The following is a 25,942-nucleotide window of genomic DNA, read 5'->3' on the forward strand; positions in this document are numbered from 1 at the left end:
CAAATGTAGGCGCACGTCAATTGCGCTCATAATTGAAGCATCACGCTCATTTTTTCCAACAACTATGACAAATACTGACAACAAACCCACCGTAAGCTGTCACGAGACTATCTTTGGTAGCCATAGCTGCCAACTTTTGAGTTTTCAGGCATTTGACCGACCCATAGATGTCAACATCAATTTCCCAGAATCCATCCCCAAAATAAGGTGTTTTTTTTCACGATTCTTACTCACAAACTTAAAAAATAAAGCACTAATCATTAAAAATCGAAAGAGTTTATAACTATCTTACATACAGTATGTGTGAGAGAGAAAGAGAGAGTGTGTCATGTAAAAAAATACCATAGAGCTATATTCCACACTACATGAACAGTCATTTTCAAAAATCCATGATAGGTGATCTTTAAAACAAAGGAAAAGGTTACGTTGAAGTAGTCTAATTAATACTGCACAGCAGATGTCACAGGGTTGGTCAAGGAAGACGAAGAAGAAGAAGGCAGAAGTAACACTTTTCCCTTTTAATGTTACAAAAACTCAGGAACAGGTAGACACCGCAGACAGGAGACAGCGTGTAAAACACAACAATACCGGACAGCGGACACGGAAGTGAAGACAGGCAGAACTTAAATACACAGTGAAGGTGATTGCAGAATGACTGGCAGCTGTGAGGGAGGTGATCAGTGTCCATGGAAACGGATTGATGGCGGGAAACTCAGACGACGAACACACGTGGCAAAATGAAAACAAACAGACAGTCCAAAGATGGTGACAGCAGACACCACTGATAAATAAGAAAGAACCAAACTCAAATTGATTAGGCCTAAAAGCAAACATTAAACTTTAATAAATCTGAACTAAATAGGATAAAACAACTAGATGAACAAAACTAGTTGAATTAGCACAAATAGAAGGAAACCTTTGGGGGGAAATTCATTTGATAAATTACTTTATTTTTTATTTTTTTTTCCTTTCATATTGTGGATGGTCATTTATTTATTTTCTTTGTATTGTGTGTAAAGTGAGGTTTTTCGAGCGCTCACTTTTTGTCAGTATAAGTTGAAACACATTTAGTGGTCTGTGTGTGTTTTCTGCTCCAGACACTGGTCCAGCTCACCTCAACAACAACTCTTACATACGGGTGTCATTATGAGACTATTGACTAATTCTTAAACTTTTTATATACTAAATTGGGAGAATTTACACCCAAGCAGTGTTGAAACAGTACACTTAAAAGTTTATTATTGGTACATTGACATTAGTATTTTCAAGGGCTGTCAAACGATTAATTCCAAAATAAAAGTTTGTGTTTATGTAATATATGTGAGCGCACTGTGTGTAATTATTTTGTATATAAATACACACACATGCATGTATATTAAAAAAAAATTATTTATATATAAAATATTTATATTTATATATAATATAAATTATATATAAATCTATATTCAGTATATACATGAAAATATTTCTTAAATATATACAAGCATGTGTGTGTATTTATAAAATAATTATACTCAGTGCACCCACATATATTACGTAAACACAAACTTTTATTTTGGATGCGATTAATTGTTTGACAGCCCTAGTATATTCACTACGTAAAGTATAATAGAACGTTACTTAAGTATACTTCATAAAATGAACTTGAAGTATCCGTAAGGGATATCAGTCATGTGATCATCACGGGCCAATCACAGCAGCCGTACTGATACTCAGATCTACAGCACTCTTACTCATGAGATATGGAGTAAATATTGGAAACATGATGAAAGCAGGAAGATCCAGATCTACAGGAGTCACTTTACTGAGTGTTGACCGGTAAGATCCTCAGAGAGGAGGAAAAACACAAGAAGAATGGAAAGAGTGTGTGTGTGAAGGTGGCTGTGTGTGTGTGTAGATGTGTGTTAGTTACAGGATCAGAGAACGACACTGTTCCTCCATTATAGTCCAGATTCACTCTCACACGATCAAGCTTCTGTTTAACATGAAAACTAGAACGTGGAGTCCATCCGTACGACACACTCCAGACATCATCAGTGTAGAAGAAAACACGTCCCTTCCTCTGGACTGATGCTGAAGATACTCCAAGACTCCAGACTGCACTCTCTTTAACCTCCACATCCCAGCAGTGTGTTCCTGAGTTAAAACCCTCTGAACCCAGAACACAGTCACACCAGTCAAATCTCTCTGGATTATCAGGAAGAGTTTGTCTGTTCTCGCTCCGTCTCAAACTGGTCAGATCATCAGACAGGACGAGACGTGGATCTGCAGTGTTTGGATCCAGAATCACAGGAGCTGATGAGACACAATCAACACATGCTTTAATTCTGATCTTCATCTAATGATCAACAGTGAACCCAACACAGATGATGTAAGCAGTAAGGTACTCGAGGCTGTGCTGTATGGTGAATCAGTAACGGCTGAAGGGTGTTGTTAGGCTCGACGCGAGCAGAGTAACCCCTCCAGCCGTTACTTATTCACCATACAGCACTTGCCTCGAGTACCTTATTGCTTTTATAAAACGTCTCGGTTACGTATGTAACCCTCGTTCCCTGAGTAGGGAACGGAGACGTTACGTCAGAAGTGACGGAGATTGGGGGATTTCGCATAGAAAGCCAATCCTCTTCGAGTATTAAAACACGAGCCAATGGCATGCAATGCCTTGGGGCTGCGGAAATTTGCATAGCGTACTCCGCCCTACTCCGTGAGTATAAAAGGAGGAAGTGAACGCAACCGCAGTATGTCTTCGCTGAGGAGCCAAGACTGAATTTGGCCTCTACCCAGCGATACAGCAGAAGTGGCAGGGAGACGTAACGTAGTCACTTCGAGTTACGTCAGAAGTGACGGAGATTGGGGGTCTGTGCCATCACGCCAACTTCAAGCTGTCTTCCAGTGCCCTGCGAAAGACTGAACCCCCGAGCTTTATCTCTTTTTTTTTTTTTTTTTTTTTTGGGGATCCGAATTTGACACAGGATTACCAAGGTACACTGGGAAACATATCCCGAAGGGGACATGCTACCAGTTGCCTACCGAAGGGAGGACTTATGAACACATATGGCCACATAGGAACGCATATGGAACACTGGAGTACCAACCGCAGGTGGCTATTAATTTAAACTCCAGGGGTGGCAGATGGCTTGCCAAGGGAAGACACATGCTCAGAGAGGCTTACAGTGGAAAATACACATGAGACGGTTACCATGGGGAACCGTGCGCATGGAGGCACCTAGCTAGCATCCAGAGCAACAGCAGTGGTGCCCGCATCGTCGGTGCTGGAGGACTCAAGACTTAAATGGAAGAACCGAGGAAATATCGCACTTATCCAGTCCGGGGAGTGGAGTGGCGAGCAAGCGAAGACACCTGAGCGGGTCCAGTACCGGCCGGAACGAGTACAAGAGAGGACACTGGCTCAATTCGCAGATTATAGAATCTGGCGAAGGTGTTGGGTGTCGCCCAGCCTGCAGCTCTGCAGATGTCTGTTAGCGAGGCGCCGTGCGCTAAAGCCCAAGAGGAGGCTACACTCCGAGTGGAATGGGCCGTCACACCAAGGGGGCACGGAAGGCCTTGCTGCTGGTAAGACAAAGCAATGGCATCCACTATCCAGTGGGACAGCCGTTGCTTTGAGAGAGCCCTTCCCTTCTGGCTCCCTCCATAACAGACAAAGAGCTGGTCTGAGGTCCTGAAACACCGCGTCCTGTCGACATAGGTGCGGAGAGCACGTACCGGACAGAGCAGTGCCAAGGCTGGGTCTGCCTCCTCCGGGGGCAGCGCTTGCAGGTTCACCACCTGGTCCCGGAAGGGAGTGGTGGGAACCTTGGGCACATATCCAGGCCGGGGTCTCAGGATCACGTGAGAGTAAGCCGGCCCGAACTCCAGGCACGCTTCGTCAACGGAGAATGCGTGCAGGTCCCCCACCCTCTTGATGGAGGCCAATGCAACCAGGAGTGCTGTCTTCATGGACAGAAACTTTAACTCTACTGATTGCAAAGGCTCAAAGGGATGCCTCTGCAGAGCACTTAAAACTACTGAGAGGTCCCAAGAGGGTACGAGGGGAGAACGAGGCGGATGCAGCCTCCTCGCTCCCCTCAGGAACCTGATGACCAGGTCGTGCTTCCCTAAGGACTTACCTTCCACTGCTTCATGAGAAGCGGCAATGGCCGCGACATAGACCTTAAGGGTGGAGGGCGACAGCCTGCGCTCCAACCCTTCTTGCAGGAAGGAAAGCACGACACTGATCGGACATCTCCGGGGGTCTTCTCCGCGAGAAGAGCACCAATTGACGAAGAGGTTCCACTTTAACGCATAAAGGTGTCTCGTGGACGACGCTCTTGCGGAAGTGATGGTTGCCGCCACCGCAGGTGGCAGCGAACTCAAACCTGCCTCGTCCCGTCCAGGAGCCACACGTGTAGCCTCCAAAGATCGGGACGAGGGTGCCACAGAGTGCCCCGTCTCTGAGAGAGTAGGTCTTGTCTCAGAGGAATAGGCCAAGGAGGTGCTGTCGCGAGGAGCATGAGATCGGAGAACCACGTCTTGGTGGGCCAATAGGGGGCTACCAGCAAGACCTGCTCCTCGTCCTCCTTGATCTTGCACAACACCCGTGCAAGGAGGCTCACTGGGGGAAACGCATACTTGCGTGGGCCCCGTGGCCAGCTGTGCGCCAGCGCATCCGAACCGAGAGTGCCCCAGGTCAGAGAATAAAACTGGGCGCAGTGGGCTGAGTCCCGGGAGGCGAACAGATCTATCTGTGCCTCCCCGAACTCTTTCCAGATCAGCTGGACCGACTGGGGATGGAGTCGCCACTCGCCGGAGATAGGACGGACACGAGACAGCTCGTCGGCTGCCCAGTTCCGGTCTCCAGGAATGTGAACTGCACGAAGGGACCTCAGGTGCTTCTGACTCCATATCAAGAGGTGGCGGGCAAGCTGCGACAACTGGCGCGAGCGTAAACCCCCCTGGTGGTTGATGTACGCTACAGCCGTAGTGTTGTCTGAGCGGACAAGCACATGCTGGCCCTTGAGCAACGCTCTGAAGCGGTGCAGGGCGAGCCGTACTGCCAGCAGCTCGAGGCAATTGATGTGCATGAGGCGCTGGGCCCCCGTCCAGGAGCCGGCGGCTGCATGCCCATTGCACATGGCACCCCATCCCGTGGTAGATGCATCCGTGGAGACGATGAGATGCCTGGAAACTCGCTGAATAGGGACGCCCGTCCGTAAAAAGCTGAGGTTCGACCACGGGAAGAAGGTTCGCCGGCATGCCGGAGTCACTGGGACTCGGAGCGAGCCGCGATGCCATGCCCACCTCGGGACTCGATCGCGAAGCCACAGCTGAAGCGGTCTCATATGAAGCAAACCGAGCGGCGTTGCCGCGGCCGCGGATGCCATATGCCCCAGGAGCCTCTGAAAAAGTTTCAGTGGAACCGCACTCTTGCCCTCGAACTGACGAAGACAAGTCAGCAGTGAGTGCGCACGCTCGTTCGTGAGCTGCGCGGACATGGCGACCGAGTCTATCTCCACGCCGAGAAAAGAGATCCTCTGCATGGGGCAAAGTTTGCTCTTTTCTCGGTTGACCCGAAGGCCCAGACGGGCTAGGTGCCGGAGCACCAAGTCTCTGTGTTCGCAAAGCTGAACTCGAGAGTGTGCTAGTATCAGCCAGTCGTCGAGATAATTCAGGATGCGAACCCCGTGTTCGCGAAGGGGAACAAGGGCTGCCTCGACGATCTTCGTGAAGACGCGAGGGGACAGAGCTAACCCGAATGGGAGAACGGCGTACTGATATGCCTGGCCCTCGAAGGCAAACCGAAGAAACGGTCTGTGTCGAGGTAAGATGGACACATGGAAGTACGCGTCCTTCAGGTCGATCGCTGCAAACCAATCCTGATACCGAACACATTCGAAAATGCGTTTGGCCGTGAGCATTTTGAACGGTAGTCGATGGAGAGAACGGTTCAAAATGCGCAGGTCCAGGATCGGTCGTAACCCACCGGTCTTCTTGGGGACAATGAAGTAGGGGCTGTAAAACCCGGACCTCACCTCGGCTGGAGGGACCGTCTCGATTGCACCCTTCGCCAGCAGGGTCGCAATCTCCGCTCTCAGGACTGGGGCATTGCCACCGACTATCGTGGAGCGAACTCCCCTGAAGCGGGGAGGAGACCGCGCGAACTGAATCGCGTAGCCGAATCTGATCGTTCTGATGACCCAGCGGGATACCCCGGGAAGCGCTAGCCAGGCTTCCAGGAAGTGAGCCAACGGGGTCATGTGAACCACAGACGTCCCCCCGGAGGGGCAGCGTGGCGGGTCGACTGGCACGCGTGCAGGAGTTACCCCGCTCGGATGCGTCGAAGCCCGCTCCCCGACAGAAGGGACCAGGGAAAGCGGAGCGTTCCACGGGGGTCCGTTCTGCCGGGGGTCTGGCGAGAGAGGGGGAAGGGATTGGTGTAGCCCGGGGACGACACACGCACCCTTCCGCGCCCTCCGAGACAGAGAGGAGTGAGTGGGCCGACACACTGGGGCATCGGGGGCACTCACTCCAGTCTGTGAGCTCAGTGAGGATGTCAAGTCTTTCTTCAACCAGTTCAGGGTGCTGCCCACCCGTGGGTGAGCAGCGGGGAGCTGCGAACAAAAGATTCTCCCCCGGCCCTCCACCGGGGGAAGGAGGGGGCCTGCTACCGCCTCCTGGGAAAGACTCGAGATCGACACTGAGCTGCCCGTGTCAGGATCTTCGCTTGGCCTGGTGTTTAGCGGGGCGAGCGGCCTGAGGGGGCTGTGACGCCGGCCTGCGGCCTCCTCGACGCCGGGGCCCGGGTGAAGGCTGCTGCTGGGGCCGGGCGGGAGGGAGGGGAGCCGCAGGGGGGCGTCCTCGGCGGCGAGCAGGGGGAGGCACCTGTGCCGACGACTGGGTGGAGGCAGCAGCTGGTCGTCGGGGCAGGATGTGTTTAATGGCCTCCGTCTGCTTCTGGGCAGTGGAGAACTGTTGGGCGAAGTCCTCGACCGCACCGCCGAAAAGGCCAACCTGGGATAGCGGAGCGTCGAGCAGACGAGTCCGCTCAGCGCTCCGCGTATCCGCCAGGTTGAGCCACAGATGACGCTCCTGAACCACGCTAGTGGCCATCACCTGACCAACGGCGCGAGCAGCCACTTTCGTTGCCCGGAGAGCAAGGTCAGTGGCGGACCGCAGTTCTTTAAATGCCGTCGGATCAGTCCCGCCCTCGTGCATGTCTCTGAGCAACTTCGCTTGGAAGACCTGCAAAGTGGTCATAGCATGCAGAGCGGAGGCCGCCTGTCCCGCCGCTCTGTAGGATCGCGCCGCCATAGCAGACGAGAACCCACAGGCTTTGGATGGGTGCTTAGGAGGACCACGGGTGGAAGCGCTCTGTGGACACAGCTGCATCGCAACAGAGCGCTCCACCGGGGGCATCCCAGTGTACCCACGGGCGGCCCCGCCGTCGAGGGGGGGAAAGGCGGGGGAGAGATCGCGTTCTCGAGTGGACAAAGGAGCCCCCCAAGAGCGCGATAACTCCGCATGCAGCTCGGGGAAAAAAGGTATTGGAGTCGGCCGTGGCTTTGCAGCGGCAGCTTTGTCCAAAAACCAATTATCCATCCGTGAGAGGTCGGGGCAGGATGGAGGTTTCCATTCTAGCCCGATACTCCCAGCGGCTCGAGACAGCATGGCCGTCATCTCGGGATCTGACGCGGACAACGCTGGAACTCCCGAAGGAGGCAACGCAGCCGGATCTTCCTCCCCCGAGGAATCAAGCCCGCCTAGTGATGCTGTGATAGACATCGCATCATCATCTGGGGCGCTGCTCGAAGCAGCCGGTGCCGCCGAAGAGACAACCGACCGAGTCGAACTAGCGCCCGCTGGCTCACGCACTGAGGCGGGAGGTGTGGCCCGAGGAATCGTCGGGGCTTTATCCCACACCGTCACCGTTAGATCGCCCGGTCCCCGGGTCGACGGGCCCCCTTTCGTGAAGGAAGCCGATCGAGTAGGGGGGACCGGGGCTCTCACTCTAGTGAGATCATTGAGCCGCGACCTCAGTGTAGAGATGGTCATGCTCCCACAGAAGGAACATGAGTCATCCACGAACGCTGCTGCTGCATGCTGAATGCCCAAGCAAACAAAGCAGCGTTCGTGACCATCAGATGACGATAGAAATCTACCACATCCAGAAGGGCACGGGCGAACCATCTTTAAAAAGACGTGCCGCGTGCAGCTCTTTTACAGAGAGGAGAGAAATTCACTCTTTCAGCGCTGAGGCTACCAGGGAGAAGCGCAAAGTCTGGCAAACCACTGCACAGATCGCAGGCAATGCAGAATCTCGCTGGGTACCGCCGTCACACCAACACTGAAGAGGACGCTCGTCTCGAAGAGTCTTGAATCAGCTTTGAGGAGTGAAGAGGTTCTCTTGGCTCCGAAGCGAAAACATACTGCGGTTGCGTTCACTTCCTCCTTTTATACTCACGGAGTAGGGCGGAGTACGCTATGCAAATTTCCGCAGCCCCAAGGCATTGCATGCCATTGGCTCGTGTTTTAATACTCGAAGAGGATTGGCTTTCTATGCGAAATCCCCCAATCTCCGTCACTTCTGACGTAACTCGAAGTGACTACGAAAGGGAACGGTTGCCACACAATATTAAAGTAAAAAACAATGTATTAGTGCAACTTTCATGTAGTTAAATCAATAAAAACATTCCTTCCGCTAGAAAAATATAGTCCCTGACTGTGAACAACAACGTTCCAACGTGTAATATGCATAAAGCTCAAATAAAAACAACAAACCATTCTCAAACTTTGTCTCTTCTTTTTATTATTTTTTTACAACACAAAATTTGTGAAATTTCCTCACACAAATAGGCATAGCTTATCTCTCAGCAAACTAACAAATAAAATAAAAATAAAAACGCAAGGGCACATATTTTGATAGATAACAGTTAGGTCTTTAATCTAGTTATTAATTGAGTTGCTAAAATGCTGCCTAACAAGAGATACTTTATTTATTGTTGTTTTAGGGATGCGCGGTATACCGGTATTGCAAAAATACCGGTATATAATAAATTTCAAACGGTACAATATCATCATTTCGTTAAATTCGGTATTTGATGAGCTGCTGTTCCGAAGTTCTCTCACGCGAAACCGGCAAACGAAGGAACACGGTGGAAATGAAGCTCATTCGGATTTCTACACGCCCGAAATGAATAAATAGAGAGAGCAGAATGAGTGAAATAAGGCATTACTTTGCCTACTAAATTAATGAGAATAGTGTAGAAACAGACCTCAATGCACCACTCTGCAAACTTTGCTTTCAATAATGTGTTGCCATGGAATTAAACACATCAAATCTGCCGAAGCGCTCGTCAGTTGCTCATCCTGACTTGTTCAAGAGATCAACTGGTGAGTTCATCATTCAACTGATTTAATTTAGACTTTTATTGAACACTGAACAGCGCACATAAATAAGAGCTTATCAATTAAATATGATACGGTAAACACGAAAGCTCAAATCTCCTTGCATGACACGCTAGAACCAATTCAGTTTACGTCTCATCATCTCATCATTTTTGCAGTTTCAAACAAATATATTCATTTAATTTAAATTAATAAAGCATAAAAGTAATAGTAAAATGAATGGCATTACTGCCGCTGTGGCGACCCATAGAGAGAGAGATGGTAGTAATATAAATATTAATAATATTAGCCTACAATTAAGCTACATTTGTCAACATTCACTAAGGAACCTGGCCTAACAATATAGCATTGATTATTCTAGATCAATCAGTAATAAAATGACCTAAAAATGTAATATCCTAATAAATGTTTAGCATCATAACATTACTTTTTGCAATGCATTATATGCATAATATGAGCCCAAACACAAACAGTAACCAAACCAAGATCAATAAATGCAATAAATGTTGATAATTCTCTGTTGATGCATGACAGCTAATGGTTTACGTCATTTCATTATTCTATAATGTTAATCTATTATTATAGATATTAACCTATTTTAATTGTATAATATCAGTGTTTTTTTTTTCTCCCCTCAAATCAAAATTTTACCTACACATAATTTGTTTATTTTTTAAATTTTGATATGTTTTGGTTTTTTTTGGATACTTTTCTTTGCACATATGGTAGTTGAGAGTTTCAAGCAGTGTTTAATAAAATTGTTTCAATTCACTTAAATTTAGACTTTTTTTTTTTCCGACTGTGGTATTGATTTAGTATCGATACCGAGGTATTAGGTTCTGGTATCGTATCAAAGCCAAAATTGTGGTATCGAGCCATCCCTTTGTTGTTTATTTAAAAGTATTTGAACATCTCCGTTTATTGTGCACGCATTAAATATTTGTCTCATTTCAATCGGCTCCACTGTGGTGATATTTTAGTTGGGGCTCAGCGCTGTCAGCGGTGTTTTCTGTTGCAGCAAGAATGTCACTCCAGTGCTTTCTTTGTTTTAAGTTTGGCCTCCAGTAGCTCTTTACTTTTACACTTATGTCCACTCACAGACATAATTTAAAAAGGCTAAAATGTTTAAAGTAAATTTCGATTTATACTAGGTGGCATGACGATGGATAAGTGGTTTGAGGAACAATTTGGAGAGACTTCTACAAATACGAAACGTCATGCTGAAGTGCTGAAATGTAAAGACTCGTAATGAAAAAAAAAAATACCGTGCAGCAAACCCAATGGGCAGAAATGCTTTGGTGACTGGTGTAGTGACAGGTGTGTTGGGATTAAGCCCATCGGACAGTTTTATGGTGCTGAAATCTTTAGTAGAAATCCAGACTGATCTCATGAAGTAGCGTGTGTATGACACGCCAATTTGTATTTCCATTTTTGGCGTGCTATCAAGACGCATAATCGCCTTTCAGCGTGTTTATGAACGCCGTTGACTTAACGTTATATAAATATATGACTTACCTCAACCCCGTCCCTAAACCTAACCGTCACTGGGGTTAATGGCATTTATGACTGGAGATTTGACTGCGTGTTCGGACACGCGGAATGACGCGGACGTTAATGGCGTAGACATATACGCATACACGCGGATACACGCGGATAGCACAAAATGCGTGAAGATAACACGCCACCTGACTCGAAAGTGGCGTATATGTTTACGCAAAAGTCATGATGTCATGTTGCAGAAATCGGTGTGTGATGCTCCGTTTTATCACGACCCTCTCTTCTCATTGTCTTTACGAGTCCAACGAAAACATTATTGGATGAGGTGAATTCGCTGTCTCTTATCCACAAGTTTCCGAGGGGCGCTCCTGTAAAAAATAAAGTGGGTGAAACTTCCGGTGAGGCGGCGTAAGTAGCATTCCAATGGTATTTTGTGTGTTAGTTAGCGAAGAGGCTAGCTGTTTTTCGGAGAATTATTTTACTATTTAAAGACGCAAATCTTTATGAGAGATGTCGTTACGGAGCTCAGGGACAACATGTGCTGTTCGCGGTTGTATGTATAACCGGACTAAACTAATTCAGTGGCTTAAACGTGATTGTTTTGAACATAAGCTGAAAACGAAATCAGAGTGATCCTGCCAGAGCCCGTCTCTGATCCTGCCAACGACTGTAGTTTCCATCACCTCCCAAAAGACGACGAATCTTCCTGTGTACATTTGTTTAAATTCTTAATATTCTCTAAACTCTATCAGCATGTGATTGGCTGTTCTCTATACTGATGTTACACCTAAACTCAGGATCAAACCCTGTGTTGACCGAATACCAAATGTGCCAGTTAATGTATTAAAGCTGCACATTCATTTATAATTTTGAATAAACTCCAAAACACAATGACTACGTGTGTATTTTTTATTTTAATTGTTTGTCAGCTCGCACAACTGTCTGTCACCATGCCTTGATGAGTATTGATTATTAATAATGTTATTATAATACTCCCAATCAGCTACTGCGGAGGGTAAAGCTACTGTTATTTCACCCTTTTGAATATCGTTGAGGTTGTGTTCCCACATCGTTAGCTAGTTTGGATCGCTATAACTTGAATGACTGTCAACTGTTGAATGAACGAGTGTCAAGCATGTCAAGTCGCGCTTTGTTTACTTCCAACCGGAAGTCGCGCCCACTTTTGACGCAAGGCCTCATGGGGCGTAGGAAACTTGTGGATAGGAGGATCATTCAGGAATCTGTTCAGACCTGCACGTAACGCTAGCTATTGATCCCATATTTTTCTCCTTTGCTAGTTATGTTGGATTGAGAAATTATTATTATTGGCAAAGCATCACTTCTGTTCTCTTGCATACGAATTATTATTCTTGGACAAAATTCTACGCACTACTCCTCCCACAGTGTTAGTCATAGAGCCGTTATTGAGGAATGGTGTGGTTTATTTGTGTGCTTTAATAAGAGATCGGGGAGCGATGTTCATCCAGCAGGCGGAAAATGGGCGAAAAAGTCCCATAAGCCTTAACATTGAGAAAACTTTAACGAGTCGTAGCTCTGAGCGAGGAATTTGCAGAAATGTGTGGGTTCCCACATTCGACGAGGCTGGCAGGCTCTGTAAGAACATACCTCACAATGGGGTGAAGGTGGCAGGAGCGAACCACAGTCGCCCCACTGACTTACTAGGGCTGAGGACGGCCCATGAAACACGTGTTTCTCCTACTATGGTAAACTGCATCGGGATTTTGTATTGAACGTAGCTCTGGATCACGGTGTCGTAGAGACAAGGGGGCGGGCTCATTTTACTCAGACCATCCAATCGGTCTCTCAGGATCAGTGTGAAGCTATAAAACTCTAGCAACCATTTAGAGAACCATAGCAACAAGTTCCATATATTTCCATTGAAGGAGATTAAGGGATGTATTTGAGTAGAAGTGTCATGGAAACATGAGGGTGTGTGCGTTTGACTCGGGGCAGCAAACAGCCAATCATGAATCACCTTCAACACTTCCAAACTACGCCCTAGCAACCACTGTCGAGCACCCTGGCAACCCAAATTTAAAGAGGGATATCTTTACATCTGAATGTCAGGAGTTGCGGTTGGTTTATATAATTTATACTGCCAAGCAGCCTTTGGTGTATCATCACTGGCAGCTGCCAAGCCACTCCCTAGCAACCAAACACAGTAGCCTAGCAACTGTTCAGCACTAGAGCTGTTGATTGGCTCTGTTGATTAATTCTATAAAATAGGGCTTTCATCGTGCTACACATGCTAGCAATGAATAGCTAGATACTGATAGTGATTAGCTAAGTGTTAAAACATGTCAAAAATTTTAACTAAAGTTAACATTAGCAGCATGCTAATCATACTACTATCATGGTAATAATGTTAGCATCTTGTTAAAACATACAAGCAAAATAATTGTGTTAGCATCATTCTTGCAAAATGTTTATGTTAACATTTTATTTAACACCATGTTAATTGTGTTAGAATCATGCAAGCAACATGGTAATCATGCTAGAATCATGGCAATCATGTTATCATCTTGTTTAAACAGGAAAACAATATGTTAACCATGTTAGCATAATGCTAACAACGCTAATTGTGTTAACATCATGCTAGCAACATGCAAATTGTGTCAACATCATGCTTAAAACCAACTATACAAACCAACTATTCAAATGTAATAATATTTGTATATTCTCATTCTTAAATATTGATTAAAACTATAGGGAGTTGATGCCTCAACTAAAATCTAAAGTCTTTGGTATAATTAATTAATAATAAGGAAATGGAATAAGCATAAATACAAACTATCCCTATAGACCTTATTCGCAAACACCGGAAGTTGCTAACCGCGGCCATATTGTTGACATGACATCTGTCCTGCTGGCCCTTAGCAGCGTGCAGATTTGAGATGAGGGGGAGCTTCATCTCGTCGGTATCAAGATTATCAAGAAGAAAAGCTTGATTGGTGTGTGGACCCACATCAAAATCAAATAATAGCATTAAGTAAAGATCCGTCCTTATTGCCAGCCGTAACCTATCCGGATATTTATATTTATCTCGATCAGTATCCATATGTACAAACTACTACAAGGCAACATAATGAACGACACTCGTCTCATTCGTGGAGGTGGAAAAACAAGTGCTTTGTGAGATGCAAGATTTGTTGTATTAAAATGTAAGTGCAAAAGAAAAAGCATGAGAGTCGGTTGTTTTTGTCAAATTTTCATTTAAAATGTTTGTGATTTTAATATAAGTGATTACATATTTGACTACTTGCTTGAGCAACTTAATATATAGAAGTAATGCATGGAATAATTGGCTTACGTTGTTGCAATAGTGAGTATGTGTTAAAATAAAAATAGTGAGTAGCGGGGTGTCTGTGGTACAGCCGTTGATCAGTTATGCACTGTAAACGCAGCACACTGTATAAAGAGCGTCCTGCTTCTGTGCCGTACACACACCGCACACGCATTGCATACGGATCATGTGTGAAACCTGTGGTAAAATGATGGGAACAGACTTTTCTGTGGGGAGTTGGCTGAAAGTTTAGCCTATTTATCCTAGCTAGCCTCTCCTGCGCTGTCTCAACTGTGTAGGGGTCGAGTAGAAATTGGGAACAGGAGGTGGTTGTCGGGGTTGCTGTTGGGTTTGTTGCACCAGGGGCCAGTTGGGTGTTGCAATGTCTGGAGGATCAATTGCAACAAAAGTGGATTGTGCCATGGTGGAAGTGTATGTGTGAATATGGCAACGGTCAATTGTGAAATGTTGGAGAGGAGAAAAAAATAAATAAATCAGAAATGAGAACACTATTTGAATGGTACGACTGGCACATCTTGTCAACTTGGTCATTAGTAACAAGTTTTTAGTTTTTTTGGGTAGACTGGCCCCTTCTTTTTTACCCCCATGCCCGCAATCCCTTCTGTCATGCAAAATAAATATGGTGGACGGATATCTGGACTGGATTTGGTGTCTCTGGCAAGAGAGTTAACCAGTGTACACCAGTGTCTAAGCGACAGATGACCAAACTTGACTTCTGTCCTGTCAGGTCACAGTCTCGGTGAGCTGGTCTGGGGCCTGTTCTGGTGCCCCATCTTACTCAGCGGAGGAAGTCTATTATTATCATGAATGCTGTTTGTTGCCACTGCTACCGCTACCATCGCTGCTATTTTTATCTTTGTTATAATTATTATTATTAGTATGAATACTGCCTCTACTTCTACTACAAATCTATTACAATTACTATGAATATCTCAATATTGCTTCTATCTATATCTCTAAAATATCCCATTGCTTAAACTTACCAATGTACCTGCATACATCACTATATTTTTATTTTTATAGGGTTATTCGTAAGGGAGGGAGAGGACGCAGGCGCTGTCTGTTCGCCGCTTCTCCAGTCACGCTAAAATACGGTCAAGTTTTTAATGCAACTAATGCATATTTTTTTACTTTGTTTTATTACTTTTAATGTCCGTGCCACCAACCAGTGGACATTTTAAACAACGTTTACTTTCCGCACCACCGAACTGAGGATCTGGATAGGTATCAGGTAGCTTTGAGTCTAGCGGTGGCCTACCTGTTGCCGCTAGCAAAACACCTGCTCGGAGTCTCCCTGGAATTGGTCATCGCCGCTGATACTGCAGCCGGAAAAGTCTCCTACTGGACAGCCTGGACACAATTGTCCATGCCAGCGTAAAGTGCATCTAGGAAGCCTGAAACCATCCGTCGGCATTCTCCACTATGTTGAGTTATTCCGTCGAACAGCTGGTGAATCTCAACAGTTTTTTCACTCCAGCGTGTACTGCAGTGATTAAACAACTAGGACTTCTTCGTCGCCCGCGCTATATACATAGAAGTTCCCGCAAAACGTTTTTCTGCTCTCAGTCGAGTGACGGGACTACTATCCCGGCTCTCTGGTCAACAACGCGAACTGTCGCTCCACGCACACCATCATAACCTGTGTAAGACTTCTTTCTACCATCTCCGTAACATCTCCAAAGTCCGGTCCATTCTCTCCCTCTCAGATGCTGAAAAGCTGGTTCATGCCTTTGTCTCCTCCAGACTGGATTACTGCAACGCACTTCTCATTGGGATTCCTAAAAAGAGTCTGCAGAGGCTTCAGTACATCCAAAACTCTGCAGCTAGGATCCTGATGAGAGTCCGGAAACATATGCACATTACCCCCATTCTCCACTCACTCCACTGGCTTCCCATCTCCACCAGGATTGAGTACAAGGTTTCTCTTCTCACACATCAGTGCATCTATGGTCATGCCCCCCCCTACCTCAAAGAACTTATCAACCCACATAACACAACACGTTCTGTCCGCTCCACTCACTCAAACCTCCTCCACATACCCAGAACCAGACTTACGACAATGGGAGATAGGGCCTTTTGTGCTGCTGCCCCAAAACTGTGGAATGCACTCCCTGACACCTTGAGGGCACCTCAATCCACTGAATGTTTTAAAAAAGGCCTTAAGACATTCCTTTTTAGCAAAGCTTTTGATACCCTTTAGATGTTATTTTTTTTTCTTTTGTTTTTTTTCTCTTTCTTTTTTTTTTCTCCCTCTCTTTTTAAAGAACTGTTTATCTTTTATTGTTTTAACCTGTAGCACTTTGAGATCCTTGGATGAAAAGTGCGTTATAAATTAAATGTATTATTATTATATTATTATTATATTTATATTTAGCTGTTTTTTTGTCGTGTTTTTGTTTGTTTTAGTTTTCTTTATTTTGTGTGTCCTCCATGTATGTCTTTCTTTCTTTTGTATGTGTATAAAATTCACTGATGTTTTATCGTGTATGAACTTCAATGTTTTGTTAACTTGCAATAATAATAATAATAATAAAAACATCATGCTAAGGAACATGGCAGCAGTGTAGTTTCGCACGGCAAGCACCACTCATTTCCACTCATCTATCTATCTATCTATCTATCTATCTATCTATCTATCTATCTATCTATCTATCTCAGATCTCCGCCATCAGACTCACTGTTTTGGACGATGTCCTGCATCTTCTTCCAGACTCTGAACGGCAGGTTGCCCAAGTATCGTGGCACATGAATCAAAGCTCCAGACGCCATCTGTGGATCCGGCCGTGAGCTCTGGACTCTGGAAGAACATTCAGGAGTCAGAACTGCAGTGGCTTTGGATCAGAACCAGAGAGACCAGAGACAGGAGCAGATCACTCACCTTTCCATTGAGACTGGAAACTCCTGCAGAACAAACACACCATGATCATCAAGAACTCAATCAATCAACCAATGATCAACCAATGATCTGAAATCAGACCTTCAGAAAGCAGACGTCATTGGCTTTCATCATCTCCTCCATGTCTTTGAGTGTGTGTGAAAGAGCTGAGATGTGTGTGTTCATCTCCTCTAGCTTCTCCTTCATCATCTGCTGCTTCTGCTCCTCTTCCTCCCTCAGTGCAGTGACTGTAGATTCTTCTTCATCTCTGAGAAACCGATGAAGCTTCTCAAACTGCAGTTTAATCTGACGCTCTGTGTGCTCAGCTTGAGCCTGAAATCACATCACATTCACTTCAATCATCTCAATCCACACACATCAACACTTCACATCATTCATATCAGAGATAAACTCGACATATAACGGATCCAGAAGCAGATTGATGCTCGTCATTTACAGAAATAATCAACTGGAATCCATTATATTAACTATATCATATCATAACTGTATACAGTGATCCTACAGCTGTACTGAAGATAACTCCTGATTGTGTTTCCTCACCCTGATGTGTTGAACTGTTTTCTCAAACTCTCCTTTAATGTTTTCTTTGTGTTTCAGTTTCTCTTGTAAGGACTTCAGTGCTGTATTGAACTCCTCCTAGAATTGAACAACAAATACAGAGAAGAAGAGAAGACGATACAGTGATATAATCAATGATCGAAATATTATTTACCCTCGTCCTGATTTCTTCTATTTTTGTGCAAATCTCAAACTAAATTGATTCAGAAATTAGAACCTACCATAAATCAAAGGCAACCTGAGTAAACACAAAGTACAGTTTGTAAAAGACAATGTTATTTATTGAAGCTAAACGTTATCTAAGAGTAACAAGGCCTGTGTAAAAAATTTATTTGCCCCCTGTAGTTATTCATTCCTCAAATATATGAAATTTATTTATATTGTGGTTGAGCTGGACTAAACACAACCAGTCCCGATTACTGCAGTCCTCAATGAAACCAACACTGACTCGGATTGATACGGTAAAATCGACATCATCGTTACTGTCTTTACAGTGTGTACCAGCGCAGAGCTTTATGAAGTCTCCAGACGGAGCTGATGTTGAGTTATGGTAATGGCGTGTAGCGTCCGAAACACACTGGAATCACTAGAACCCGACCAATATAGATTTGTGGAGGCCGATACCGATATTAGGGAGTAAACTTGTACTCCTGATGATTTAAAGAAAGCCAATGATTTAAACTATTTTTACTTAAAGGTCCCCTGACATGGGGTTATTTTATTATTTTTTAATGTTTCCTGGGTTGCCCTTATAATGTTAGTATGTTTTCTAGATCAAATATAGTCATAATTTTGAAATAAAAGGCATTTTTCCTAGCCTGATTTTAGCCTCTCATTTGAATCGTGCCTGGAATTCGGACCAGTAAACTCTCATAAAATCTGTGAGGGAAGCATCCGTTGTTAGCGTAACGTAACAACAAAGAGCCCCCAACACAGGACCTTTGGATAGGAACCAAGTTTCTTTCCACATGACCAGAGCACGAAGGCAGCACCGTGTGACTTTGATCGTGCAGAGCGGATTTATCCTCGGGGAGAATCCCTTGGTCCTGAGCCACCACTGTAGCGGTCTCGTACAACAGGCCGCAAGGTATAAGATTGGACGCTGCTGCCATCACACCCAACAGTCTCAGTCTCCCAACTGCTTTACAGTGAGGAGCTGGCCTAGCTTTACTTGCTTCACAGCTGAGAGAATCGAAGCGATGCGGGTCGGAGAGAGTCGCGTCCGCATCGAAACTGAATCCCAAATGACACCCAGAAAAGTGGTCTTCTGAGAAGGAGATAATACACTTTTCTTCAGCCTCAACCCTAACTTTCTGATATGACCGAGAACGACATCTCGATGCCAAACCGCCATCTGCTCTGTCTGAGCTAAAATCAACCAATCGTCGATGTAATTGAGGATACGAATACCCTGAAGCCTCAGCGGCACTAGTGCTGCATCCATGCATTTCGTAAAAGTGCGGGAGACGCCTCACCCCCGAAGGCGAACCTCAGGAACTTCCTGTGCTGTGGAAGGATGGAAATGTGGAAGTACGCGTCATTTAGATCTATCGTGACAAACCAGTCCTCAGATCTGATTTGTGACACGATCTGCTTGATAGTGAGCATCTTGAATTTTAGCTTCCCTACCGAGCGATTCAATAGGTGCAGGTCTAAAATTGGAACAGGTCTAAAGTTCCTTCTTTGGAATGATGAAATATTGGCCGTAATAACCTGACTCCAAACTGGGAGGAGGAACCTGTTCTATAGTCTCCTTTTGAAGGAGCGTTTTCACCTCTTGTTCCATCACCAGAGCCTGCTTGGGGCCCACCACTGTGGGCAGAACCACTCTGAATTTTGGTGGAGGACACCTGAATTGGATAGCATAACCTCTTACTAATAGACAGCCGCAAGGTATAACATTGGACGCTGCTGCCATCACATTCAACAGTCTCTGAAACTGCTTTACAGTGAGGAGCTGGCCTAGCTTTACTTGTTTCACAGCTGAGAGAATCAAAGCGATGCGGGTCGGAGAGAGTCGCGCCTGCATCGAAACTGAATCCCAAATGACACCCAGAAAAGTGGTCTTCTGAGAAGGAGATAATACACTTTTCTTCAGCCTCAACCCTAACTTTCTGATATGACCGAGAACGACATCTCGATGCCAAACCGCCATCTGCTCTGTCTGAGCTAAAATCAACCAATCGTCGATGTAATTGAGGATACGAATACCCTGAAGCCTCAGCGGCACTAGTGCTGCATCCATGCATTTCGTAAAAGTGCGGGAGACGCCTCACCCCCGAAGGCGAACCTCAGGAACTTCCTGTGCTGTGGAAGGATGGAAATGTGGAAGTACGCGTCATTTAGATCTATCGTGACAAACCAGTCCTCAGATCTGATTTGTGACACGATCTGCTTGATAGTGAGCATCTTGAATTTTAGCTTCCCTACCGAGCGATTCAATAGGTGCAGGTCTAAAATTGGAACAGGTCTAAAGTTCCTTCTTTGGAATGATGAAATATTGGCCGTAATAACCTGACTCCAAACTGGGAGGAGGAACCTGTTCTATAGTCTCCTTTTGAAGGAGCGTTTTCACCTCTTGTTCCATCACCAGAGCCTGCTTGGGGCCCACCACTGTGGGCAGAACCACTCTGAATTTTGGTGGAGGACACCTGAATTGGATAGCATAACCTCTTACTAATAGACAGCCGCAAGGTATAACATTGGACGCTGCTGCCATCACATTCAACAGTCTCTGAAACTGCTTTACAGTGAGGAGCTGGCCTAGCTTTACTTGTTTCACAGCTGAGAGAATCAAAGCGATGCGGGTCGGAGAGAGTCGCGCCTGCATCGAAACTGAATCCCAAATGACACCCAGAAAAGTGGTCTTCTGAGAAGGAGATAATACACTTTTCTTCAGCCTAAACCCTAACTTTCTGATATGACCGAGAACGACATCTCGATGCCAAACCGCCATCTGCTCTGTCTGAGCTAAAATCAACCAATCGTCGATGTAATTGAGGATACGAATACCCTGAAGCCTCAGCGGCACTAGTGCGGTAAAAGTACGGGGAGACGCCTCACCCCCGAAGGCGAACCTCAGGAACTTCCTGTGTTGTGAAAGGATAGAAATGTGGAAGTACACGTCCTTTAGATCTATCGTGACAAACCAGTCCTCAGATCTGATTTGTGACACGATCTGCTTGATAGTGAGCATCTTGAATTTTAGCTTCCCTACCGAGCGATTCAATAGGTGCAGGTCTAAAATTGGACGCAACCCCCCATGCTTCTTTGGAACGATGAAATATCGGCTGTAATAACCTGACTCCAAACTGGCAAGAGGAACCTGTTCTATAGTCTCCTTTTGAAGGAGCGTTTTCACCTCTTGTTCCATCACCAGAGCCTGCCTGGGGCCCACCACTGTGGGCAGAACCCCGCTGAATTTTGGTGAAATTCAGAGGGGTTGAACCTGAATTGGATAGCATAACCTCTTACAACTGTCTGCAGGACCCACTGAGATATTTTTGGAAGGCTTTTCCACTTTGCCAGAAAATCTACTAAGGGTACCATTCACTCGAGACTGGCCTCCGGTGTAACTTGAGCAGCAAACACAGTGCCCCGTAATGGCGCACCGGCAGGGAACGACTGGTTTAACTGCTCTGAGACCCTCCTCAGAGGAAGTGAGCGTCAGTCCCTCGGGAAAGCGCTCGCTGGGACCATCTGCGCCCCGGCGAAGAAGAATGGGCATCGTAAAAAGAGGTGAACCGCCTTTCTGCCCACCGCCTTTCTGCCTCGGTGGGGACCACCCTCAATGTCCTGTGGGTGGTCTTCTTCTTCTTCTTAGCTGAAGCCTTCTTAGCCAATATAACTGTCCCCAGATCAGTTCTATTACTAGAAGACTTCGGCTGAGAGTGCCGCGACTGAGCCCACTGTCCAGCAGGGGGAGCACGAGACGCGACACTCTGCTTCTGCTGCGCCCTATGAGATGAGCTTGTGGACGGCCGGGGCTGCTCCCGCCCAGCAGCTCCAGGGACGTGAACTTTTAAAGGGAGAATTTTTATTGAAGCTGCTGTTTTTCTCCTCCTGAAATGTATCGATTACAGATATTTACAGCATCACAAAATAAACCCAGGGGAAAGAGAGGAGTGTCTAAAAGGAAAGCTTTTTTCTTTTTCTTTCATATTGGTCTGATTTAGTCACAAATGTCTTTCCGTGGCCACCAGAGCTGCTTTTTGGTGGCACGCAGTGATAAATCAGCAGCCGTACTGACCTCCTCACTCTCACTAGCAGGACAGCCTGGTATGCCTGCAAGATGGACATAGTATGCAGACATGACGCAGCCTGATCTGCCGCCGAATTCGCTTTACCCACCAAAGCCGAGGTATTTCTTAGAGGATTGGTGGGTAATGATGGTGCCTTGAAAGATGATGCAGCCTCGGGGGAGAGATGGCTCGCAAGCGTCTCTTCCACACGAGGCATAGCACTATAACCATAACCCATAAAGTTTGAATAGGTTGAAGTCTGAGGACTAAACACTTTCTATGATACCGGTTTCTTCCACGATCTCCACACTGATCAGCGTTATCAGCTGTCAATCAAAGTTAACCGCCCTTATTTGTCATAGATTTTATATCTAAATATGATCTAAACTAACGAGTTAGAAAAAAAATTCACCCCCCTCACAGTTGTCAGGCACTCGGAACATATTGAAGATTACAATAAAAGTCCATGGGACCAAACTGTAAACATATATTTATGCTGTGAAAATGGATATTTTAACATGACATCTATGGATATTTGCTCCCTTTGGGACCGCCCTCTAGCGGATTTGAGATGTATTGCAGTTTTTCGCACTTCCGGGTAGGCTTTATCTTTCAGATTAGAATGTTGCCGCTTGGTCAAAATACATGCAGTCCAGGGAAATGAAACAAACAACCCCATGAATCTCTTCAATAATAGCAATACAAATACGTGTTTTTCCTTCGGGACGGGAGAAGACACAAAATCAATGCATCTCTATTATTATAGTGCGGGATAAAATTCTCAGAGTTTTTTGGATATGGGCCAGAGTGGACATACATATTGCGGGAGCGGGCGGTATTGGTCAGTAATTCAGCGGGGTGGGATGAAGAAAACAGTCCCACGCAGGGCTCTACTACAATGCTCAACATGTAACAACACAATGTAAGTAGTTTCAAAACAATAATATATTGTGTCCTCCAGTGCCCGGACTCGACTGTACTCGTAACATTTTCCAAGTCTAAAATGTCAGAATCCGTGTCAAGTCCAAGTACAATTTTATTTGAGTGCGTGAAAAGCCCAAGTTCAAAGTCTAAGATGTCAGAGTGCATGACAAGCCCAAGATAATTCAAAATTGAACTCTGAGTCTGAGTCTGAGTTCTAGTTCCCCACATTGTTTTTTTAAAGAATTATTTAAATTAGTGCGAGACACAAAAACAGAAGAAATCAGGAAAGGGCCAAATACTTTTTCACAGCACAGTAGATTATATTTTAATTTGTGTAAAAAGGCAGAGATAAATATTGAGAGCATGAATATAATATTTGTGTTTATGACTAAGTATTGTTTTTTATTGTTAATTTAAAATAAAGTGGCCTAATGGTTAGAGTCAGGCTGGCTACTTGAACTGTGTGTTTTATTCTCAATACAGGCAGAAAATGACTCAGGATCCTTTGAGCCCCAATCAATGCTCAGTGTGTGTGTGTGTGTGTGTGTGTGTTTACTAATCACTGAATATATGTGTGCTAATTCTGGGTATGGGTTCCTATCACATTTGTCTTACCTTATATGATGAGACCACTTCACTGATGGGTCTGACTGTGTGATTGACGTGTTTCTGTGAAGTAAAGCACACTAAACACACCGGCTGTTTGTCCTCCAGGCAGAAGAGTTTGAGTTTCTCACTGTGTAAACTGCAGATCTCCTCAGATCCTGATGAACAAGTCTCATTTCTCTCCTTCTGGATTGACTCGCACAAGTTTTTTAATGCCAGATTAATGGGAGGATGTTCGTTTGAGGATCTTCTCCTGCAGACGGGACACTCCTGAGTTTTCTTGGTTCTCCAGAACTGTTGAAGACACTCTTTACAGACACTGTGACTACAGGATAAAACAACAGGAGCCTTGAAGATGTCACAGCACACGGGACAAGAAAGCTCTTCTGCAAACACATTTAGTGAAGCCATTTCCATAGTTTGAGCTCCAGCAACACAAACTTTACTTTTACTTTCTGAACGACGGGTTTAAGAATAAATCACCTTGAGAATCACGACGATCTGATCTCTGTTCAGAAACAAATCTCTCACAAATCCTTCCTGAAAGTGTTTATCTGCATTCTCCACTGATCGCTGCTTCTTTATTGCTTTTGTCAGGAGAGAAGAGAGTCATCATGACAGAAAAGAGAAATAACTCAGTCTCTTCCTGGTGAGTGTTGTATGAGGGTGGAGTTTATGAGGGAGGAGTTTATGAGAGTGGTGTTTATGATCACCTTTGGTTCAAAGAACAAAATCAGGATTTCTTCAGGTTAAATTTTAACAAAACTTGCATTGAAACTCTCACAGGTATAATGCTATAAAACCTTGACTCAAACACTAGAGAACAATAAAAAAACATAAAAATATTCAGACACTTTATTTGTTGTTGTTTATTTGTTTTATTTATTGTAATGTATTTGTACAGATTATTTATTCAGGTATCCAATGACTTATAACTTAGTTTTATTTTAGTTTTTATAAATCATTTTGTTATATAATCCATTTTGTAACTTCATCATCGTTGGACTAAAATGTTACATGTCAATTCACAGCTGCTCTTGAGTCACTGCTCTTACAGTTACACTGTGTTTTTACAGTACAAATGGTAGCAAACAACAGTGGGATATTTTACACAAGACACATCTGAATATAAATAAAACCAGTGCCTTTGAGGGACTTTGTTTTTACTCTCTGAAAATCTATAATCAAAGTAATACATCCTAAATATTTGAATCCTGTTCTGAAGTTTAGTGTGAAGAGAAGACCATGCTTTCTATTGAATGAGGAGGTGCTGCAAACATGAAACTGAGGCGACTCAAGCCACTGGCCGGAGAGGTCCACATATGCCTTTAACAGTAAACACTGGTCTAAACATTATAATATTCACCATATTAGAATAAACACTCTAACTAGCCTACTTTTATATCGTGCTGTGTTTTATTATCGAACATTAAAACATCCTCGTGTTGTACATGTATAACGTAGACTCACTGTATTCCGGACACTTTGCACAGTAAAACGTCCTTTAAGATATCAATCCGCTGAAAGATAAACCTGATTGCTCGTCTGTCTCTGGGGACACGCCTTCCACACGTTTCAAAGTTTGTTTCACACATTTTGAGCAAATCATTTTAGAGAAATCTTGAAAAAACTGCCGGGAGACGCAGTGTCCGGATTACCATGAGGACTCACGGTGTTCCGGACACCTGAAAATTTCTACTCACTGTGTTTCGGACAGTCATTTCTAATATAAAACAAATAGATTTTAAAAACTATACGTTGATAAAGTAATCATATTAATATATATATATATATATATATATATATACCGTGACCTGAAAGTGTTTATTTATAAAATTTGAAAAAAGGTCAAGTGTTCGGAATACCATGATGTCCGGAATACAGTGAGTCTACGTTACGTTTAGTAAAAGGAGGGGGACAGAAAGAGTGAAGCATGTCCACCTGAGAACGGAATGATGTGGGACATAACCAGGTCTGGGTCACAGAAACACCTTCACAAGAACCAGGGCAAACTCCATGCAACGCTCATTCACAGAAAGAGCCTGCAAATCCCCCACTCGCTTGAGAGAGGCCAATGCTAACAAAGTGCAACATTGAGAGTCAAATCTGGTCTAGACTTCAATAGCCTAGACCAGAACGCCCGCGAGCAGTGCAAGCGTTTTCCCATAAGAACGCTCCGCTCCCGCGATCACTCTTCGAGGAGAGTGGTTTGTTCACGCTCCCCGCGACTCGGGTCACGCTTCTGTCGAGGCAGAGTGGCGGCATTGTTGTGGGGATTGCAAATGGATATGAAAGCGGGGTTTGAGCTGGGCTCTGCCTTATGTCAGCCTTTACCTGCCTGTTCCAGTGCCTCTGTCCCAGGTGTGGAAGCACGCTCTGCGGTTTCTTCCCCCCAGGCTGAGGCACCAATACTGCAGCTATCTGTTCTGTTCTGAGGAGCTGGATGTTGTCAGTATTGAGAAGGGGGGTTCTGAGGACTCGTCACCTCATTTC

General features: G+C 45.1%; 1 protein-coding gene across 1 annotated transcript; it reads right to left on the reverse strand.

The window, feature by feature from the left end:
* Positions 1 to 1,530: 1,530 nt before the first annotated feature.
* Positions 1,531 to 24,103, reverse strand: LOC120462453 (nuclear factor 7, ovary). The gene is made up of 6 exons (XM_039651091.2): positions 23,459 to 24,103; positions 17,661 to 17,756; positions 17,202 to 17,432; positions 17,103 to 17,125; positions 16,903 to 17,021; positions 1,531 to 2,295 (listed from the first exon to the last, which is right to left on the reverse strand). The coding sequence occupies exons 1-6, from the start codon at positions 23,864 to 23,866 to the stop codon at positions 1,802 to 1,804; spliced, it is 1,371 nt and encodes a 456-aa protein (XP_039507025.2). The 5' UTR covers positions 23,867 to 24,103; the 3' UTR covers positions 1,531 to 1,801.
* Positions 24,104 to 25,942: the final 1,839 nt, after the last annotated feature.

This window comes from Pimephales promelas, chromosome 15 (assembly GCF_988280905.1).
Source record: "Pimephales promelas chromosome 15, fPimPro1.hap1.1, whole genome shotgun sequence".
NCBI classification, from domain to species: Eukaryota; Metazoa; Chordata; class Actinopteri; order Cypriniformes; family Leuciscidae; genus Pimephales; species Pimephales promelas.

Excerpts from the sequence above, each read along its gene's own strand:
- LOC120462453 (XM_039651091.2), bottom strand. The coding sequence starts at position 23,866 with ATGGAAATGGCTTCACTAAATGTGTTTGCAGAAGAGCTTTCTTGTCCC. Across the intron at positions 17,126-17,201 it reads ATGACGTCTGCTTTCTGAAG|GAGTTTCCAGTCTCAATGGA; the intron begins GTCTGATTTCAG and ends TTTGTTCTGCAG. Across the intron at positions 2,296-16,902 it reads GCAGGACATCGTCCAAAACA|CTCCTGTGATTCTGGATCCA; the intron begins GTGAGTCTGATG and ends GTGTCTCATCAG.